The sequence below is a fragment of the Hesperophylax consimilis genome, chromosome 4 (assembly GCF_061612785.1).
Source record: "Hesperophylax consimilis isolate HC1 chromosome 4, BYU_Hcon_1.0, whole genome shotgun sequence".
NCBI lineage: Eukaryota > Metazoa > Arthropoda > Insecta > Trichoptera > Limnephilidae > Hesperophylax > Hesperophylax consimilis.
Window position 1 is genome coordinate 40,000,001 of NC_142839.1, and position 21,063 is coordinate 40,021,063.

General features: G+C 34.7%; 1 protein-coding gene across 1 annotated transcript in view; it reads right to left on the bottom strand.

Annotated features, from left to right (window-relative positions):
• The window catches only part of wb (wing blister), a 393,659-nt gene that overhangs the window by 206,800 nt on the left and 165,796 nt on the right, over nucleotides 1-21,063 (bottom strand). The window contains exons 6-12 of the mRNA XM_089631097.1: nucleotides 20,887-21,007; nucleotides 20,632-20,813; nucleotides 19,991-20,131; nucleotides 18,929-19,899; nucleotides 17,948-18,088; nucleotides 17,542-17,695; nucleotides 16,604-16,778 (exon numbers count right to left, since the gene is read on the bottom strand). Coding sequence (XP_089487223.1) covers nucleotides 16,604-16,778; nucleotides 17,542-17,695; nucleotides 17,948-18,088; nucleotides 18,929-19,899; nucleotides 19,991-20,131; nucleotides 20,632-20,813; nucleotides 20,887-21,007 — 1,885 coding nt within the window. The remainder of the gene's footprint in view (nucleotides 1-16,603; nucleotides 16,779-17,541; nucleotides 17,696-17,947; nucleotides 18,089-18,928; nucleotides 19,900-19,990; nucleotides 20,132-20,631; nucleotides 20,814-20,886; nucleotides 21,008-21,063) is intronic.

Below are 21,063 nucleotides of genomic sequence, written 5' to 3' on the forward strand. Positions count from 1 at the left end.
GTGCACATTATTAAATTTTCCGTAAACTAATAAATGTTCTTCAAATGCCTGTGCAATAGAATGTTGACTATGCATTAACCCAATCAATTCTACAATATATTGGCATCATTCTTTTCTGGTACAAAAAGTATGCTTAAATAAGTTGATAAGTTTTAAACGATGGCAAAAATTTGTCAGTAAAAATGGGGAAAAAGAAAGCATAACTAGGCTTGTTCTGAAAATTCATCGTCTTCGGTCATTACCACCACCAGGGTGGTAGATACTTTCAGCATCGCTATGGTGAGAGATCACTGTTTAGAATCAAAATGGCTTTGGCTGTGTTTGGTGACCAGATCTGAATAGACGGGAACTTCCCCACCTTCCTATATCCCTATATAATTAGAGATGTCATAGTCTCACTGGCTCTTTACGGTTGGGAGCAGTTGGGACTCTTGTGCGGTACTCACATAATTTTTTTTAAAAAGCCGCCGAAAATTATTTTGATTTTTCTTAAATCTAGATTGAATGGTAATTTTTGGTTTCGCAATTATTGTAATAACTAAGTATGTATGGCGTACTTACTTAGTCCATACTAGGGGCATGAGAAATTCTAAGTTTGGTGATCGCGCTTTCGGAGCATCTGGGCCGAAGGCTTGGAATAAGCTCCCTCCGGAACCAAGATCCATAACAAGTCCAACAGAATTCAGGTCTAAACTAAAAACTTACCTTTTTAAGCTGTCATACCCCAAAATCTTTTTTCTTGGAAACAGCAAAATATTTTAGAAAAGTCACTTCACCCCACTGGCGGTTGCAATATTATAATACCTTGTAATCTGAATTTGCAATTGAATTTCTACTTAAGTATCGTGTAATTTCATTTAATAAACAATACATTTTATTGATAGAACGTTCAGCTTCAATAGGGATATTAAATTCCGTCAAGTTATTCTTGAACGTTCCAACGTTTATGGTAATAACTTCACAGTTCTATGAACATGTTCAACTCATAAATTTAACAATACCGATTTCAACGTATAATTCTTATATTTTCTAAGTCCGTTTCGTATCGCTTGGCTATCATCACCTTATAGACAGCAGCCTGGAGCAACTCGTGAAACTGCACACGTGCACAGACACGTGGGTTTCGAAGCCATGGCTTCTTTCTCTACTGCGGCTTCCACCGATCTTCCCCAAGATTATCAATTGAATAATCGTGTACCTATTTCTTTGCTTTTCATATTAAATTTGAATAAGAGTAAGAAAACTAGTATGTTGGGGCACTCGTATGTCGAGGTACTACTGTACATAATATACAAATATTCATAAAACCTAACAAAAGGAATATTCATTGCGAATTTTTTTAAATATTTTTTTTTAATATTAACTCCACACAGGAGGCCCTGAAGAAAATAATTTCCTTCAGGGCCTATGTCATCTTTGGGGATGCTGTGTGGAGGCTCTTTTTGTGGAGAGGAAGGAGTGAACATGGGTCTTGAAGAGTCCCATGTTGTAGGAGGGAGGAAACACAGAGGCCGGCAGTTCATTCCACAGCCGAGCTGTTGAACTTAAGAACGAATCGTAGAAGCGACCCGTTCTCATGTGACAAGTGTCAACTGTGTACAAATGTTGGGCGCGCGTTTGGCGTGTATCCCGACTACGCACCGGTGCCGAAGGGATCAATGACGCTAGTTCCACAGAGCATCTTCCATTGTAATACCGATAGAACAAGGACAGCATACCTACCTGACGCCTGTGCTCTAAAGATTGCAGTACGTTTGTTAAGATTGGCAGTAGGGCGCACTTGCGATTTGTACAGGGTCAGCAGTTGTGTATTATTAAAGTATCTGCGGGCCCTGTACAGTACACCCAGCTTCTGAGAGGCCAACTTTACTCTGGCTTCGATGGAGCCCCCGTACCTGAGCTGGTCACTTATAGTTATACCAAGCATATCAATGGAAGGCCTGTTCGGAAGATTGCTTCCGTTGAAGGAGACTAGATTATCATTTGGATCCCTTTTAGACGTAATCAGACAGGATTGGGTCTTTGAAACATTAAATTCGACGAGATTTTTTTTACCCCAGGAGGAAATACTCTCGAGATAACCGTCCATTCTCTGCTTCAAAGCCCTCCGAGCCGTTGGTGTTTGTGTGCCCTTTGGGGGCTTGTCAAACAAAAAGCTATCATGAACTGTACTGTCATCCGCGTAACAATGAATCGGTGCACATGTCAAAAGGTCATTGATGTGCAACAAAAACAAAGTCGGAGACAGATCCGATCCCTGTGGGACGCCAGCATTTATGGAGTGCGAGGAAGAGGTGAAACCGTCAGCAACCGCCTGAATTGACCTATCCTTTTATTTAACAAATAAAAAAAAGTTAAGTGCGAACGAAAACACCTGAAAATTAATAATAATGGGGAGGAGAAGGAAGTGGGGAAGAGAAAAGTGGGGAAGTTCCTAGCTATTCGGATATGGTCACCAAACCCGGCTAAAGCCATTTCAAGTAACGTTTTATTCTGAATAGTGGTCTTTATTTTAGGGTGATAATGAAAGTATCTACCATTCTGTAACTCGTCGCATCATATAGCAGCACGTACCCAAAGGATTTTAAACAGCGATTTCTAAGCAGAGTTGAAATTTAAATTAAAAATTTGTCATTTTTCTGTACGATGATATTTTTTTTTCATTAGACAAAAAAACATATTTTTTATCATAAGTTGCCACTGGGAAGTTGGGTACAATCTAGCGGGTCACGTGATACGTACTCCGTCTCGATCCAGCATAGTAACAGACGAGGCAGAGCGCGAAAAATATATTTTGAAAATTGGGTGATAATGGTTTTGCTAGAAATGTGTCATCGTACATATTTATTCTATTCCCGAAGTCTTGAGCACGGATGATGGACTTACAATATTCATAATACTTAAGTTTTCTGAAAACATTCCTTTCCGTTTTGAATCGTTTATTTCAGACAGTAAATTATTTAACGCCAAATGAATATCATAATTTGGTATATATCGGTACAGCTAATTTTAAACTGTCTAAAATAAATAGTGGCGAGATTGTCTGTGAATTTCAAATAGTATTTTGATCCATACGACCCAAATTATTTAGTTTATTGGTTTTTCAAATCATTTTTGGCACCTGCCCAGCTGTAATAGGTTTCGTACCCGCGAATTGCGGTAACCCGCGACTCGAAACAGATTTTTGCAATACATTATCAATATTAGTTTGCTCTAGCCCAGAGATTCTCAAACACCCAATAGTGTCGAAATTACCGCGGGGTAAACAGACAAGATCGAACTCTAAGTGACTTCATCTCGGCACCTGTGGTCTGGAGCCCCAAAATTCATGAAAAAACCACTTGACTTTTGTGCAGAAACGGGTGGTCTGTTTGATAGATTCCCCTATCTTAAAACAATCTTTAGAGTAGATGCGTCAGGTAGGTATGCTGTCCTTACTCTACCGGTATTAAAATGGAAAGTGCTCCGTGGAACTAGCGTCATTGATCTCTTTGGCCCCGGTGCATAGTCGGGATACACGCCAAACGCGCGCCTTACATATTGTACACGATTGGCACTTTTCTCATGAGAACGGGTCGTATTACGACTATTCTCTCTCCTAAAAAAGACCCTCCACATAGCATACCCAAATATGACATAGGGCCTGAGGGAAATTATCTGGACAAATTGAAAATATCTCCCGAGTAAAAATAAATGCCGCCGACGGGAATTGAATCCGCACCTTCTGATGTCCGGACAGGTGCTCTGGACCACTGAGCTTCCAACCTTATTTAACGGATATTTCAGGCGACTAATTATTGCTTATAATAATTTGTTATCTCTTGTGCTATGCATAAAATACCTTGTCTTATAAACATTATTTATCATTAAAAAAAATCATAATTTCTACTGAATTTACACTAGGTTATGTGAACATAACCCTATCTTATCTTCCTTTGTAAAACTATGTGGAAGCATACGTAATGCTTTTAACACGTACATAAATTTTTGCCAGAACGATGGAAATCTTTGGGAAAAAATATGTTATCCAATCAGGATTGGTATTAGCTTAGTGGTTCGCTATAGTTTAACCTTTTAAATAGTGGGTGGAGAAATAAAGCAATAGTTTGGGAACCCCTGCTATAATCTATAGGTACAATGTAATTACTTGACACATTCAACTTGTATATGTAAGTGAGAGAATTAGCAGCAAAAGCGTAGCAATAAAAGTTAACTTCAAAAACACATCGTGACAGTTTGAGTTCGTTCGTTTGAGTTTAGAACAATAACTTTTTGTGATTCAATTTAATATGATAATAAAATGAATACGCAAAGATACACTTTTGTCTGTTTCGTAAAATAAATTAAAAAATATATAAGTTTTTGAATAACTTAACGAGTAAAATCTCAAATTGTAATATTTAATCATTGAAGACTCTACCGAAATATATGAAATAGAAAACGAACACAAAATATTTAGTCGCATCTAGGAATTGAACCTAGGACCTCTGGTTAAGTTATTCCACTGTAAAAATATTCACCCTGCTCTTTTAGAAAAGTCGATAGATGTCGCACATTACAATAAAAGTGTACATATTTAACCAAGACACTATCTAGATCGCATTTAGTTAGGGTAGAATCTTTCAATTACATGTATACAAAGCAGCCAGAAAACGAAGATAATGATATGATACACTTAAAAATAAAGTAAGTTGATATGGTCGAATTAGTTCAGTGGTCAGAGCACTTCCCCGGTAAGGAAGCGGTCCTGAGTTCAATTCCTAAATGCGAATGAATCTTTTTCTGTCTTTTCTGTTTGTAATCTTCGGTTTGAGAGACGTTAATATTGTTTTCAATGATTAACAAGAAATAAAAATATGTTGTTCTTGTTGGTGAAATTGTGAAATATATTATATTAACATCTGTATTATAAACTATAACCTATCCGAGTATCAGAAATCATAAAGAATCGAATAACATTCCAAAATTTTCACAGGATCAATCAAACTAATTTAATGTTTAATATAATAAAATACATTTCTTTAAATATTAATTTATCTCATATTGAAGATGAATGTATTGGTTGTTTCAATTTTTTGTAGAGTGATCAAGTGTTAAGTATGTAGGTATTTAAGTACCCATTTAAATTTGATGGACGCTAGGGTTAGTGTTCATAGAACTACTAAAAATCAACCCGTAAAAAAGGAGTTTTTTTTTACTAAAATATTTTTTTTACTATAAATTAAGAAAAAAATGGTTTGACTGAGGATTGAACCTTTCTACAGAGGAACTGGAGTCAACCGCGCTAATAATCTCTCCAAATACTGATCGGGTAGGACGACATTTATTGCGAATATTAGCCGCTGTAATGTCATCCGATTTCAGAAAATGCGTATATGTTCTCGTATATATGTGTGATTGCTACCAGACTGATATAATGCATTGTCATCGACAACGAGTCTATCTGCCGAATCTCAGCTCTATCGGAAGTCGGGAAGTGGGTTTATTTCTTCTTCAAAGATTTGCATTCATTCACTATCGAAAACAATAGTGAAAGTCATATAATAATATTATATTACTGATTATTCTAAACAGTGATCTTTATACGTGAAGTACTTACACGATAATGAATGAATCACATACCACATCGAATTACACGATGATTGTTAAGTAATATGTATTTATTTTCATTGTCCATTACTGTTATTGTAAAAAAATCAATTATGAAAATAATCGAATATATGAATCGATACGTCATTAACTAAATATGGGCTTCGAACGAATCCTTTTCTTACGACTTCAGTGTAGGTCAGGAATTATTGCAACATCCCAACAATTTAATTTAAAAAGCTATTATAAAAGCAAATAGTAGCTCTTTTAGGACGAGTAAATCACATGTTTCTCTTAAGCACGACACCGCATAGTAATTATCTCCTGTTAATAAAGCATGGCCGTTTAAGCTCCATTATTGCGTTTCCCATAGACTCGAATTGGACAGGAAGCCATTCTGAGAAAGCTTGGAGATTATATTGAATAAGGAGGAAGAACCCTGATGATGAGAAGGATGACACGACTTGTTTCGGGGCGAACACATTAAGCTCAGATCTGGGTGACTTGGGCGACATTACATGCGTTTACACACTGGGTGATGACATTCTAATTGCTGCACGGATTTACAGGCAGACCGCAGTGCTGGAGGCATTCATTGTGTTTAATGGAACTTTTAAAGCTTTGATAGTTACTTTAGATTCAACACTCATTTGAATTCAAAATATTTATACATAACACAGATTATAAGTTTTTTTTCATTCAACTGAGATAGCAACGTAATGCCTTATTATTAAGAAATTTGTCACATGGATAATACATGACATTTTTGGAGCTATTTTAAAAAGCCACAATCATTAAATTTCACTTGAAACGAAACGCTCAGAGGTTTGATTATGTAATGCATAGACATATGAATATTAGTAGACCTGCCCTAAGTGATTAAAAGCGTATTATCCCCACTCCCCATACCGGTTCCATTGGAGCCGGCTGTGCTCGCGTATGGCCTCAAGTGAAATTTGAAAACGTGACGTCATCATTCTTGTGCGAACTATGGTCGAGGCATCATCGGTTCATTTTACGAAATAACACGGCAAAATGTTGACTTGTGCTATGAAAACTTGTAAAAATAGATGTGAAAAAGAGAATAAACCCAATTGTCGTATTACATTCCATATATAAGCATTATTTTACTTTATTTTAAGCATATTCACATCGTATAATATGGATCAGTTGTAGAAACATATACTATCACATCGAGAAACGTCTGGACGCGAAACACAAAGCTGGTTGGTTGCTGGGAAGTAAATTATGAACATTTATAAAAGTGTCTTAACTAAATACTTAAACGAAATATTCGACTCTGAAAATAGAAGAAATTTTTTGCCGAATTTGGACTTCGCAAATTTGTTCATAACGTGGCGAGTAATTTTCGCTCCCATGTAAAAATGTCTATTCATTCAAAAGCAGATTTTACTTTTAAGAAGTAAATGGTGATATTATAATGCGAGATGCCTATTTACTGTCAGATTGATTTATTGACGAATCACAGTCAGCTTTACCCCCTTCGTTCTTCAACAGTTGATTTTACCCCTCATCCTTAATTTCTCGTCTATTAATTCCTATGTCTGTGATGTAATGTAAGTACTCATAATAAATTGGTCGGACATGGAGAGCGGATGAACGGAGAAAGGATTGTAAAGGGAACATACTCGTATTATTCAAAAGTGAATGGTAAAAGAAGTTGGGGACGTCCGAGGAAACCATAGACAGGTGAATCATATGCCTGAAGGAGTGTATGCGAGATATAGTTGCATTGCGGTACCTCTTTGGCTACCCCTAGGGAAACCGGCTTTGGTTAGAAAAAGTATAACATACATTTAGGTACATAATATATTTGCAAGATACTTTCAAGGATAATAAAATATAAGAGAAAAACTTTATTATTCACACGACAGATTAAACTGAAAACAGTTGTATGTTAACCGTTAACTTGGCAAGGACAGAAATATCCAATTAAAAAATAATTATTTTACTAGGTTTCTACATTTGGCATTTTATGTGAAAATTTATTTTAGTAAATAAAAAAATATAATCGTATTGCCATAAACGATGTATCTTTTTAGATATCCAATATCGAAAACAGAATGCTAGAGTGTTTTGGTAGAAGAACTTTTTATGCACATCAAATGAAAAATCTATTCCAAACGGTTAATATCGTTTCCCGATAAATAAATATGTGACAGAATGTTAAGTTTACCTATTTTTAAGGTATGTTACATGTCAGAAACTCCAAAAATATCTAATTTGTGAACTTATTACGATTTAAAAAAAACGCCTCTGCTACAAACTTCTAGAAATATAAATCGTCAAGTTTGACAGTATTTAAAACTGTATGTAATTTTCCGATTGACGGCAATCATTAGAAGATTTTTTAAATAAAATTAACAGTAGTTCATCACCACAGTAGAATAATAAAAAAAATACTAAGGGCTTTGTTAATGAGCAATTTTTATTAATTTATCTTAAAATATACGACACCAAGTAAAGGGTTAAAGATACCATCGGGCAGAATTCTTGAATACAATTATAAATCTTTATATTCACGATGACGATAAAAAGGCTAGAATATGAATAGATTGTTGATAGATTTAATAGCTTTTCATTGCAAATATTTTGATGAAGTTTGGATAATGACCCATTCACCATATAAAATAGAAATATAGTATCCTAACAATCGAAAAATATAAATATTTTTTTAACGATACGCAATAATATTTACTGAAGCCTCAAAAAATACATCAAAGACTTCTGATCGCGGATGCAGCGATTCTATTTCTGATGTGAGAAAATATTGATTCTTAATGAGAGATTTTTTTTAGAGGGAAATTTTGACAGAATCGGTTTGAAGATGATTGCCAGAAATAATCATTTCATCAGAGATTTTCATGTTGCGGATACTAAATCTATACATGTAATACAAACATCGTTTATTATCACTTTCAAAATTTTTTTATGATTTTATTATTTCCAAGAAGTATGGTATGACCACACGTATGTATTTTATATCGGACCCATCGACTTCTAGGCACCAGATAGACCAAATATATTCTTATTTTTTATGTGAAAACCGCAAAAGTGTCCTACCTGCTCCCAATAGTCTCGAGCTTGTGGGACTACGACATCCCCAATTGGTGTATGTTGTGAAGCTCTATAGTGGAGACGGGAAGGATATGGGGATGAGAAAAGTGTTAACGGTACCTGGGTATTCAGATCCGGTCACCAAATGTGGCCAATGCCATTTCAAGCAACCATTTCAATTCTGAAACGTGTTGCAAATATAGTTTGTTTTGTTTTTAATTGAAATAATTATTGTAAATATTAAATAAATCAATTTGAATCTCCTTCAATTTTGATTATTATACCAATTCGAACATTATTATATCAATTATGAACAATTACACAACAATTTGAGGTAATTTCTGACACACCGACACGCCCGCAATATAATTCTATTGGTTAAACTCTTCAGAGGATTTCATGTTTCACGATATCTTGAAATACAGTTTATCCCAATTAAAAGTGACCGCTTTGATTCAACAGTTACATTGCATTGTCGTTAAACCGCAATGATATAAAATGTCTCATTTGAAAATTGCAATCTTGATAAGATCTATAAAATCCGGGATTTCATTGGATCGTGACTTGCGGAGACAATGCGGAAGAGTTGGGACTTGTCAGACGCGTCACCAGGCACAGCCAGACTCCACTGTCCTGGCTCCAGTCTCCTGACGACTATTGGCATTGTATTGACCATTTTATTGCACTTTACAGGGGCAGATCGGCATATTATGACCATCGATTTGCCAGCTTAATATTCACGTACGGACATGTCCGGCGCGGCGGAGCATGACGTTACAGGAGCATTTATGTACGTTCGGGTGTATCTGTCCGGCAGCACCCGTGCAGAAATGCTCGACGCTAAGCCTGTGACGTCACGTTAGCAAGGACATGTTTGCCCGAGAATACTACACGAAGAAAACTTACCGATATAAAATATTGCTAATTCATTAAGGATCTCTTCAAATTATTCGTGACCCGGATACAAAAGAGATTGCAGGATTTTAACGAATGAGTTGATAGGTTTCCTAATAAACTTTCAGTAAAACACGAATGTGTATTCGTGATGTCGAAACACAGGTTCCTAAAAATACTAATATTTTTAATCATTTCGTCATTGTATATTATCAGGACAAATGCAGGAGCATGAATACTTGTTCCGTTATACTAAGAATGTACTAAAAGTTTAATAGGAAACGGTCTGCAATTCCGTTTCAACCGGATTTTAAGCAATACTAATTTTGCACAAATCGATCTAGACACTTAGTTAAAATGTGAAATTTACTTTGCACGATTCAACGCTTTACATTTTACAACGATTTAAAACTATTTAAAAGTTTTTAGTTGATGTGTGTAATTACAGAAGGTGTAATTTCGTCGCAATTCGGCTGGATACGGAAAAACCGTTATTCTCCAAATTTACAGCGTAATTGGAACAAGACTTTACGAAAGGTCAGTTTCTCCGTGGAAATTATCAGAGTAAACACAATAAAAAAATGATCTAAAGCCAAAAATGTAATATTCAGGAAGTGTGAGAAAACTGTGGGCTTATGTATCGTTAGTACATTTTGAAATTAAAGTCTTTTTTTAACAAGCAATAAGTTCTCAAATAATAATTTTAAATTATTTTTTTGGTGATAAACTAATGTTTATAAGACAAGGTTTTATGCATAGCACAAAGGATAACAAATAATTATTGTTTATAATAATTTGTTGTCCTTTGTGCTATGCATAAAACCTTGTTCACTCGGGAGATATTTTCAATTTGTATTAATATCTCCTGAGTAAAAAGAAATACCTCCGACGGTAATTGAACCCGCACCTTCTGATGTCCGGTCAGGTGCTCTGTACCTCTGAGTTACGTCGGCTTATTTCCAACACGCCAAATAACTCAAAATATACGAGTACTTCAAACAACAATTACTGCTTATTATATTTTAAAAATAGAAAATTAAATTTTCCGCATTGAAATTATCATAGCGAAAATAGTTGCATTCAAAGATAAAATAGTGTAAATGGTGGTTAGGTACCTTTTCATATGCAGATACTCAAATATTAGAGAAAAATACAAACACATCATCTAAATACCTTACTTCGTAATAGACAGACTAAAACACTTTTTTAAAAACTGCATTGTCTCTGGGTCTTAAACTTCCTTCTCCAGCTCTGCGCGACCACCTTTTAGCACTATTTCAATTGCATAACTCAGCAGATTGACGGCACAAAGTGTTGTTCCACAAGGAACTAGAATAGGAGGATTATAGAGTCCCGCATCACCTTATACGGAGAGGAGGAACATGAACGTGCCATAAAATATTTGCGGGATACAGTGATCGCTACTCGCTACTGTTCTATGACCCAGGCGGTGTGAAGGTTAAATAGATATAGAATAATCGAACCGTGTATGGAATAGGTAATTTATTGAATAACTACCTTCCAATACATCAATCCACAAAGTGGGAAAGTGGGAGAGATTATTTTAACCACTATGCACTTCTATACAGAAGTTGTTTATAGTGGAACGGAAGCTACAAGCTATTCTTGGTATACCTTATATCGTAGGTGATAGGCATTAAAATCGCTTGACAAACGGAGTCTAGAATCGTTCGATTTCAAGAAAAAAATTATTTTTATTTATTTTACAAATAATTTAACGAATTGGAATGACGATGATATCTCACTATATTATTTTATAAATTATTGTATAAAAAAACTAAAATCTCTTCACTTTATATGTTTTTTTGATTCTTTTTTCTTCTATTTACATATGTATGTTAAGTTTTTATTTTTTCCCTTTACACACGAGTTTTAGACTCTTGTAAAGGTAAACATGTTAATTTTCATTGAAATATGTTCTTACTATGTAAATTTAAATAATTATACTGTATTTTATAAAATAAATAAAATATTAAAAAAAAAATTTATCAAGTGAAACTGTCACAGATAATCTTAGCTATAATACTGTATTTTTAAGCTGTTTTCTTTATGCGTTCATACAGTTATATTGAAAAAATACTTTTTTAGTAGTTTGCATTTATATTTTTTATTGAGTAATTTATTTTTTATTTGTATTCTACTCAAGCGGAGCGATAGAAAAACCTTCAATTTATCTAACGCATATTTTTTGGTATTCATAATGTACACCAATTCTTTATAAAGATTAATCAAACTAGTGATTTGGCATTAAGCTTCGCCTTAAGATCGAACATCGAAAAACGACATTGTCAATTATTGGCAATCTTCATCGATTTGAAAGAGGTCCTACAATAGATGTTACATTATAAATGAAGACATTAGACATAGTATCTACTTAGAAGAGAGAGTACAAGTTCAATAACTTTATAGTGATGAAGGCATAAAGAGTCGTGTGCTACTCACGTTTATGTATATGAATAATTACGCTATTCGCAGGCAAAGCTATTGTATTAGTTGTTGTTATAGGTACTGTCCTGAAGATGGTTCGACTTTGTCCAAAACTATTTGAATTGAACTATTCATTTTCGAGAAATCAACCGTTTACATTATTTAATTAGTTTTTACACGTGTTGAAAACATATGAAAAATAATTGTTGATTTCCTCCTTCTGACTTTACCTCTAATAAGATAAGACATAAAAATAAAAGTACAAAAATTGTATGGGCATTCAGATTTTTAAAATTTTTCCCTATTTCGGCAACAAAAGGGTTAAAAAAATTTTGAAAAGTTAAAATTCAATAAACAGCTGATATTAAACCCATAGCGTCCAATTATTTTTTTAAATATGATCTAAAAAATTCCAACATTTATATCACATAATCGACTCTAAATATGACGTAGATTAACCAGCTACCCACTTGCACCTAACTACGGCTAGTTTCCGGACACCAAAATTATTTGTGTATAAATCCTTTTTGTCTAAGTATATAAGTAATAGATATCTACATATTATATAAATTATGTTTGTTTTCAAAGGACTTCTTCCCGGTGAACAGACTAAACACATTATAGCATAATGCTCGTGTTTTCTACGAGTAAGATAAGATTAACCTTTAATTTTATCTTCGTTATTAGTCAACACTTGTATCCTTTTTTAATATTAAATCCAGCGAATTCTTCGTAATCCTAGTAACACAGCATACAACGCGGATGTCGCTTGGTCTAAATTCTTAGAAGGCATTTGTGAGTTTGTATGGTGGCGCCGCTGTGAGATGGATGATAAGAAATGTTATAGACAATGTCCCATACATGGCTGTGTTTAGTTCTGTGACGAGAATCCGTAATCTATACAATTTGATGTTGACCTTGGCTATACGAGAATAGTTTATGGCAGGTGTTTTGGTTCAACACGCGGGATTTATTGGTGTATTCAAGTATCAACTCACGATCTTTACATTACAATCATTTGAATGGAGATTCGTTCCACACAAAAGAATTGTGGCCCGTGGGTATGTCAAAGGCGCGCAAGTAAACACCCGGGGCCACACAAAAATTTGCCAGCTAAATTGGCCTGAAAATGCTTGAATCATCAGAAAATAATAAAAATAATTATATCATATCATAATTAATTTTGGGAAGTATGTTTACGAGAGATGGGAATGCTAACAGAGATATTGAAAGAAGGGTAAATGAAGGAAACTCCATTAATGGAGGACTGAACGCGGTTGGTGCCAACAAAAAATTGTCCAAAGAAGCGAAGCTATTAGTCCATAATGGAGTGCTGGCACATACCCTGATGTATGGCAGTGAGGGATGGAACTGGCTTAGGAAGGATGAAAGTAGACTGAATGAATCATTATCGTTAGTCACTACTTCTAAGCATTTGACCATACAAAGTAAACAATTTATAACAAAGTAACAAGTTATACTGCTTGAAAAAACTAACAAGTATTGTCTTCTGCTTTTAGTAGTAAAAACAATTAAATACCCTATATGGGCAATGTAACAAGGGACAAGTCAACACTCGTAACTGTAATCATAATTTAAAAAAAAAACGATGTATTTCATTCTAACGGCATTGCTGAGTTTTGTCCGATAAATTCTTGCAGTAAATTTAATGTTTTAAGGAACAAAACACTGATAACTGACTGTTAAGCATACAACATGATAACATATACTTTTTTATGTAACGACCACAGTGTGATGATGGTTTGATGGACTTACAGCTGTGGTAAAGAGCATTGGTTTATAAATTAATGTTTTACAAGAAATTACACGAAACGCTGTCGACAGATGTAGTAGATAATACAAATATATTACTATGAAAATAATTTTGGTATGGATAATAAAATACCGAGAAACATTGGCTGAGCTTAATAAGCTTTTTACATTGAATAAATTTGTACATAGGATGGCCATAACAGGTGGAACTTCATGATTTTTTTTTTCGTGAAATCTTCAGAAATACTCTGGCAAACACGGCATTGCGCTCTCAAGGACCCACTTTCATAAAAACCTTACAGATTTCTCATTCGTGTTTTACAAACAAGTTTCGTAAATTGTATTTTTTTCATACACCACCGATCTGAACGTTAAGGATTTTTGTAAGCAGAAGAAATTAAAACGATATTGTTAAATATTCTAATTTTGGTTGCCTGTGCATGGGTGCATGCATGAAGTGTATGCGTGTTCCAGGGTAATGCATAAAATTATTCAAGTTCATCAAATTTTTAATAAAAACGATAAATAAAAAAATGGAACTGATAAGCATAAATCATACAAGCGATAAAGTAGGAACCGATATTAAATTTGGAAAAAATTCGGTTTATGGGCGAAATTCCTAAAAAATAAAACTAGTTATTTTTATACTAACTTTGGGCCGGGGAATCCGAATCTGGAAGAATTAGGTTGGGGCAAGCAATATAAACTGAAATACACGACTTATTACACGGTTATTTTTCTATGGATTTTATTGTCAACAACGTGTCGAAAATGGGGTATTGTATTTTGTTCTGCATCGAAAATTTTTAAGTCGTGTATTTCAGTTTATATTGCTTGCCCCAACCTAATTCTTTCGGATTCGGATTCCCCGGCCCAAAGTTAGTATAAAGATGTATAAAGATAACTAGTTTTATTGTCAGAAAGCGTTCAAAATGGCCAGTTAAATTGTTTGTGCGTCGAAATTTTAAAGTCGTGTAATTCAGTTAATATTGCTTGCCGCAACCTAATTCTTCCAGATTCGGATTCCCCGGCCCAAAGTTAGTATAAAAATAACTAGTTTTATTTTTTAGGAATTTCGCCCATAAACCGAAGTTTGCCCTTAAATTTATTACCTAAAAAAATATTTATTTGAAATGTGAATTTCTTTTGTTTAAATTTTTGACAGATGTCATAATTTTTCAAGCTTAGTAACATTCGTAAGGTAAATTTCATCTTTTGAGGTAATTTTTTTGTTTTTAATAAATTTCAGCTTCACAAATCTTCTCAACTGAATTAATTAATTAATTGTTGAATGAAGTGCTAGTACATATTGAATTATTTGGTGGGTTGGGAATAAGCCGACGTAGCTTAGTGGTTCTGAGCACCTGACCGGCAATCAGAAGGTGCTGGTTTCATTCCCGTCGGCGGCATTTATTTTTACTCAGGAGATATTTTCAATTTGTATGAATATTTCATGTGAGTAATTATTGCTTATAATAATTTGATATCCTTTGTGCTATGCGTAAAAAAACCTTGTCTTATAAAAATTAGTTTATCATTTAAAAAATCATAGTAAATGATTAAAAAAATTTGATTTAAAAAAATATACAAGAATGCCGATCATAATACAAAGCTTTGGTTAGGCTCCCTCTTGGCAACAATAACCCCCTGACAATAAAGGGAATGAAACAAAGTTAGGAAGGTATTTGTTAATCAATAAAAAATAAATTCAATCACAGAGGTACTAATGTTGACACAAGTGCTAAAACCTACACTGCGGCCATAGCAACAACCAAACCCTTTTCAATCGCAAGATGGACAGATGTGGTCTGGTTATCATACGGAGTATTATGTAGTAGTCATAATGGCCACAATGACATAAAATGATGAAAAAAAGAATTGTTAGAATTACAGAACACATTTTAGAAGAATGTCCCCTCCAAAAGTTCCCAAGTTTGTTGAACCAAGTGACACTCGATGCCGTTGACTGGCTGAATAACCTCAGAATCTCACTTTAAACTCCACCAAACAAAGCAAAAGCAGCCGTTAGTCGTTGACCTCAAATGCAGTCTTAATTCCCCATACTTATAATCGCGGTGTAAATATTACAGGGCGCATAAGGTTGGAATAGCTTAAAACTTGTATGATTACCACAAAATAGGTATGGTTATAACGACCTTAAGCCGCGCTCAAGAATCTAGTAAGTAAGGCAATGTATGTACACCTGTTTAACCCATAAAATGACAATTAGAAGTGGCTTCCCGATGAATTTGAATGGAAACAAATGAGCCACTGATTGGGCTTATATTTAGATCACAAAACACGCCCACGAGGCACTTCTTGTGCTGTTATTTATTTTATGATTTAACCGCTTGAGCTCCGGAATTGCCTGTCTCCAATGTAAATTTTTTTCCATTGAACACCAACCTTGCACGTCGCAAGGTAAAAACATGCTTTCCTGTTGTGAGATTTTGTACTTAAAAAATGCTTCCAGCAGAGTAAAATATGTTTTACTCGCTTGGTAAGGAAATAATAATAATATATCCTAAAATTATTTTATCCTATTGTTTTGACGTGCCAAAATATTTATCTTATCTGTGAACAAGTGCGCGGCCATTGTGGAAGAGCATCATCGACCTTGCAACGGTCTTCTTTACTATATTTATTTTCATTAATTGTGATGGATACCTATACAGATTTATGAACATATTACAACATTATGTTTATCATTTAACTTTAGCGCATGTTCATAACATATACTCTGGTACTCGGTTGTGTGAGCTCGGCATTCCAAAGGTTAAAAATCAACAATATCATATTGATTTAGAATGAAAGCACTTACCCGTGCAGCCTTTGGAGGAGAAACCGTAGTGCAGGTACTGGCACTCCTCGCAGCGGAAGCCCTCCACCCCGGGCAGGCAGTCGCAGTGGCCACTGATGGGGTCACACACCTCGGAGGAGGCTCCCTTGCTGCAAGAACAAGGGAGGCAACCCGCTGTTACGTTGCCGTAACCCTCCTGTGGAACAGAATCAAAATATTAATTTGGGAAAACTCTTCATTTTTCACTTTTTACTTCGTTCACCACCCAAATTATTTTCATGCAATTTAACTCTATTTGCCTATTTGAAAGACAACTGTAGACTTTCTTGACATTACAACACAGAGATTTGCAAACTATGTGATATTATATGCACAATTATGATACCCACATATTTTTTTATTCATGATAATAATGTAAGGTTTTTTGCATTGCTGGAGAAAACAAACCTGCAACTCTTAACTCAAAGATCTACCTTTAAATTAATTTAATTAAAATAAGAAAAATTAAAATTATATAGTATGCTTTGTTGCATTATATTTATGTGGCAGAAATGCCCGGTATCCCGAAACTCGAAGTACAAGTGGGAAACTGGTGTATCACATTTGGAGCGATTTTGCTTGTTAAACATCTTTTTGATATGAGCTTTCGTTTTCGAGTAAATTGTGTCCGAAGTCGGAATTACTGGAAATTAAAAAAAATCACTCGCTAGCTATTTAATGTCTTTTTTTAATGCACAATCGAATAAAAAAATTTGGGTTCTCTATGTGATGTTAATTCACCTGTTTCCCGATTGTACTAGAAGTATGAGGTAATATGTGCAGCCGATTGCATGGCTATTATGGATATATTGCGGAAAGGCTGCAAAAATAAGTTTGTTATTTTATCAAATCTGCCTTTGGTCATCTGCATACATACATTTGTTGATCTGCTCCATTTTTATTATAAATTTTAATATTACCTGGCATGTATTACATGATCGTCCTGTATAACGTTTCTTGCAAATGCAATGTCCATTGTTAGGATCACAGTAAGAACTTTCAGACCCAATTTTGTCACAGTCGCAGGGCTTGCAGTCCTTTTCCGAAGCTATTCCATAGTGGTTCTCTTTGCAACTAAAATTATGAAAACAATATTTTTAAATGTTCAAAATATAAAAATTGGTAAGAATAAAAACATTTAAATATGTAGACTAGAGACATCTATCGGTAGAAAGTATAAACTTTATTTGATTTAAGTGTTGACTTTTGACAATAGATGCCATTAAAACGAAAATTCGATTTTTATTTTCGTTTATAAGGATGAAATAATGTTTAAAAAATAATTGGATAGTAATATACATATATAGACTGTTATTATTTTCGTACCTGTCACATTTGAAACCTTGAGTATTTCCTGGGCAGGAGAGACATTGTCCGGTTGTATTATCACACGGAGCACCATTGCAAGAACATTCTTCACATCTAGATCCAGGCATCGATGGTTCCCCAAAGAATCCATAATCACAACTGAAAGAAATATGAATTATGTACAAGTACTTTAAATTAATTTAACTTTAATTTCGATAGCCTTTGCTGTCATTGTCAGTTGTCAGCATAAATAAACCACTCAGTCATGTAAAAGAATGAAAATGACAGACCTAGACTACCTATGTACCTGTATATCTACTGCTTGGGTTATAAAATATAAATCAAAGAAAGCACAATGATGTTTTTAAATTTTATTTGTCAAGTTTTAGCAAAGAAGTGAGTATGTAATGTAGGTATGCATGATCAAAGTTGCGTTTAGTATGGTAATGTATAATTAACGTTTTTAAAGCAAATCTAATGCAAAATTTATATAGTTTTGGTCGCCCTGTTATTTAATAATATTTTTGCTTGTTTTGCATGCTTTTCACCTTTTTTTTCTTACGTTTTTTGGTGAATCTTGTTCTCATATTTGTTAATTTTTAAAGCATTTTTGTTTCCATTTACCAATATCAGAACAGACAACTTCTAATGAGTAGTTGGTAGAGTAGTTTTACCATTATAAGATCCTTTTCAATCGATTACTTTTACCGAGACTGTGTCTTAAACCCACGCGTAAGTGTGTGAGTGTATAAATTTGTAAGTGATGTAATAAATAAATTAATAAAAGGCTGATTTGCAGGCAATGAAATGAAATGATATTCCTACTAAGGAGGAAATGACACTTGTCTTTTCGAGAGCCAAATATTTATTTACTTAGAACGTAGAATATTTTATTACTATATCTACACATACACATCGTTGAAGACAAAAATTATTAGGACATAATCATGAGGTTAGTAGATGGGATATTGAAGAAATTAATAGAATAATTATGCTTACACTTCACAGTGATCCCCTGTGTAACCCTCAGGACATTGAGTACAGAAATACTTATCTCCATGGGTTCCATCTAAAGCACAGCTCGGGCTGAAGTTGTTGCTATCTTCCAACAGAGGGCAGGAACATCTTTTGCAGTCATTCACATTGCCCAGAAGTGGGTTCCCATAGTAACCACTGACACACCTCTCACACTTCACTCCCATTGTGTTGTGTTCACAGGATGAACATTTACCCGTACTGAGATCGCAGGTCTCAGCATGTCCATTACAATCACACTTGAGGCACTCAAACTGCTCGATATGTGTGCTGGTATTTGTGAAAACTCGTACGTAACCAAAAGAGCAGAGTTCGCAAGATAAACCAGTGTAACCCGGAGGGCAAGAGCATTTCTCTACGTAAGAAACACTCATTTCTGATTTCCCGTCTCCTATTAATATTAAAACTTCTTCAAGACTTCCTTCTACTTGGTCAGTGTGAAATTTTGCCCGTAACAGAATGTGTTTTATATTTGCCATTACACTCATAAACTGTGATCTTGTAACCAGCTCTCCTTTGTATTCTGTTCTTCGCAGTCTTGTTACAATGTCTCTGACTGTAGGCGGGATGTGATACCAAAAATTTTCCCGCAGTGGTACCATAATTTCCAATTCGTCGCCTATTTGAGGGAACGCTATGTCGTCAAATGCTATCTTCATTCCGTTGTGTCCAATTATGATAACGTTGGGACCCGTTGTTGGTTTTCCACTTGTGTCTCCTCTCATCACAACCCATCCCACTTGGAAAATAAGTCTGGAGCCATAAGCTTTAAGTTTGTTTCCCAAGTATAGATCTGGAGCGTTCCAGTAATAAGATTCTATTCCGGGAAGTTCGTAGTTTCCGACAGTGAGCCAGCCAGTATCAGAATCGAGAGTAGGGATGACTGAGTTTGTTACACTCATATCCGTTACTGTCCACTCTGATAATGTTTGAAACTGAAATAAATATTATATTATGATCAGTAAAATAGGAATAGAATCGGTCAGGCAATAAAGAGCTGAATATTATGAAGATGTTAGTACTCACTACATGGTTTTCGATGTATGTAATTTGACAAGCATCACTGACTCCAGAACAATAGCAAGGAATGCAGCCATCTGGATTATTTGGGTCTAAAGAAAAGTATCCGTCTCTGCAAGTGTCACAAAACTGGCCTTCGACATTTAACTGAAAAATAAAACAAAGCATAACAAAGACAAATTAAATTATTATTTTTTTCAATAACAATGAATTGAGTAATTATTTTTTATTGAGATGAGGCGAAATTTCAGATGAGGTGAAAGCAGCGCTGCATAACGGCAAAGTCCAGCAACTTAAAATAATTACTTGAGTTTTCAGAACAATCTCAGGCAAAATTACGTAAAGATATTTTATGGACATAATGGGTACTACAAATATGTAATAATGAAAAATATCCTTAACTGTATCTTATCGTACTGTCCATGTCTTAATAAATAAATAAATAAATTGATTGCCAAAATCACAATATCAGAATTGAACATGTTCTAAACAAACGGCGCTAATGTTTAAAAACTGCTAATTGAGTTAGCATGCAGCAAATACCTTGTCACACAAAGTGATTTTAACGATAATATTCAAAAAGTGGCGTTGAAATCGCTCTGTGTGATCAAACCTTGAGAAAAAGATAGTATATTTGTGTGACTTACTTTGCAGTGGCAGACTCCAGAACAATCAGTCATAGATAAAGTTCCCGCCCGGTTACAGGGGCACAGTTGGCACTCGGGGTAACCTTTATACCCCGCTGAGCACTGGTCGCATTTGTACCCCGAGTACCCCTCCTTGCATTCACATTCTAGCCCCACATCCAAATCATCATACTTGCAATTTCCTGAAAGAAGGGAATGTTTTTATGATGATGTAAATATTGTAAATCTTATAAACATCTTAGCTGAATTATTTACCTGTTGATCCATAGAAATCACATTCACATTTGTGGCACGGTTTTTCATCATCAGGCAAGATTCCAAATGGACGATAATATCCGAAATCACATTGTTCACAATTTATTCCGGTTGTGTGTTTCTGGAAAGAAAAATATAAAATATGATTATTGACTAAGTTAGATACAAAAAATGTAT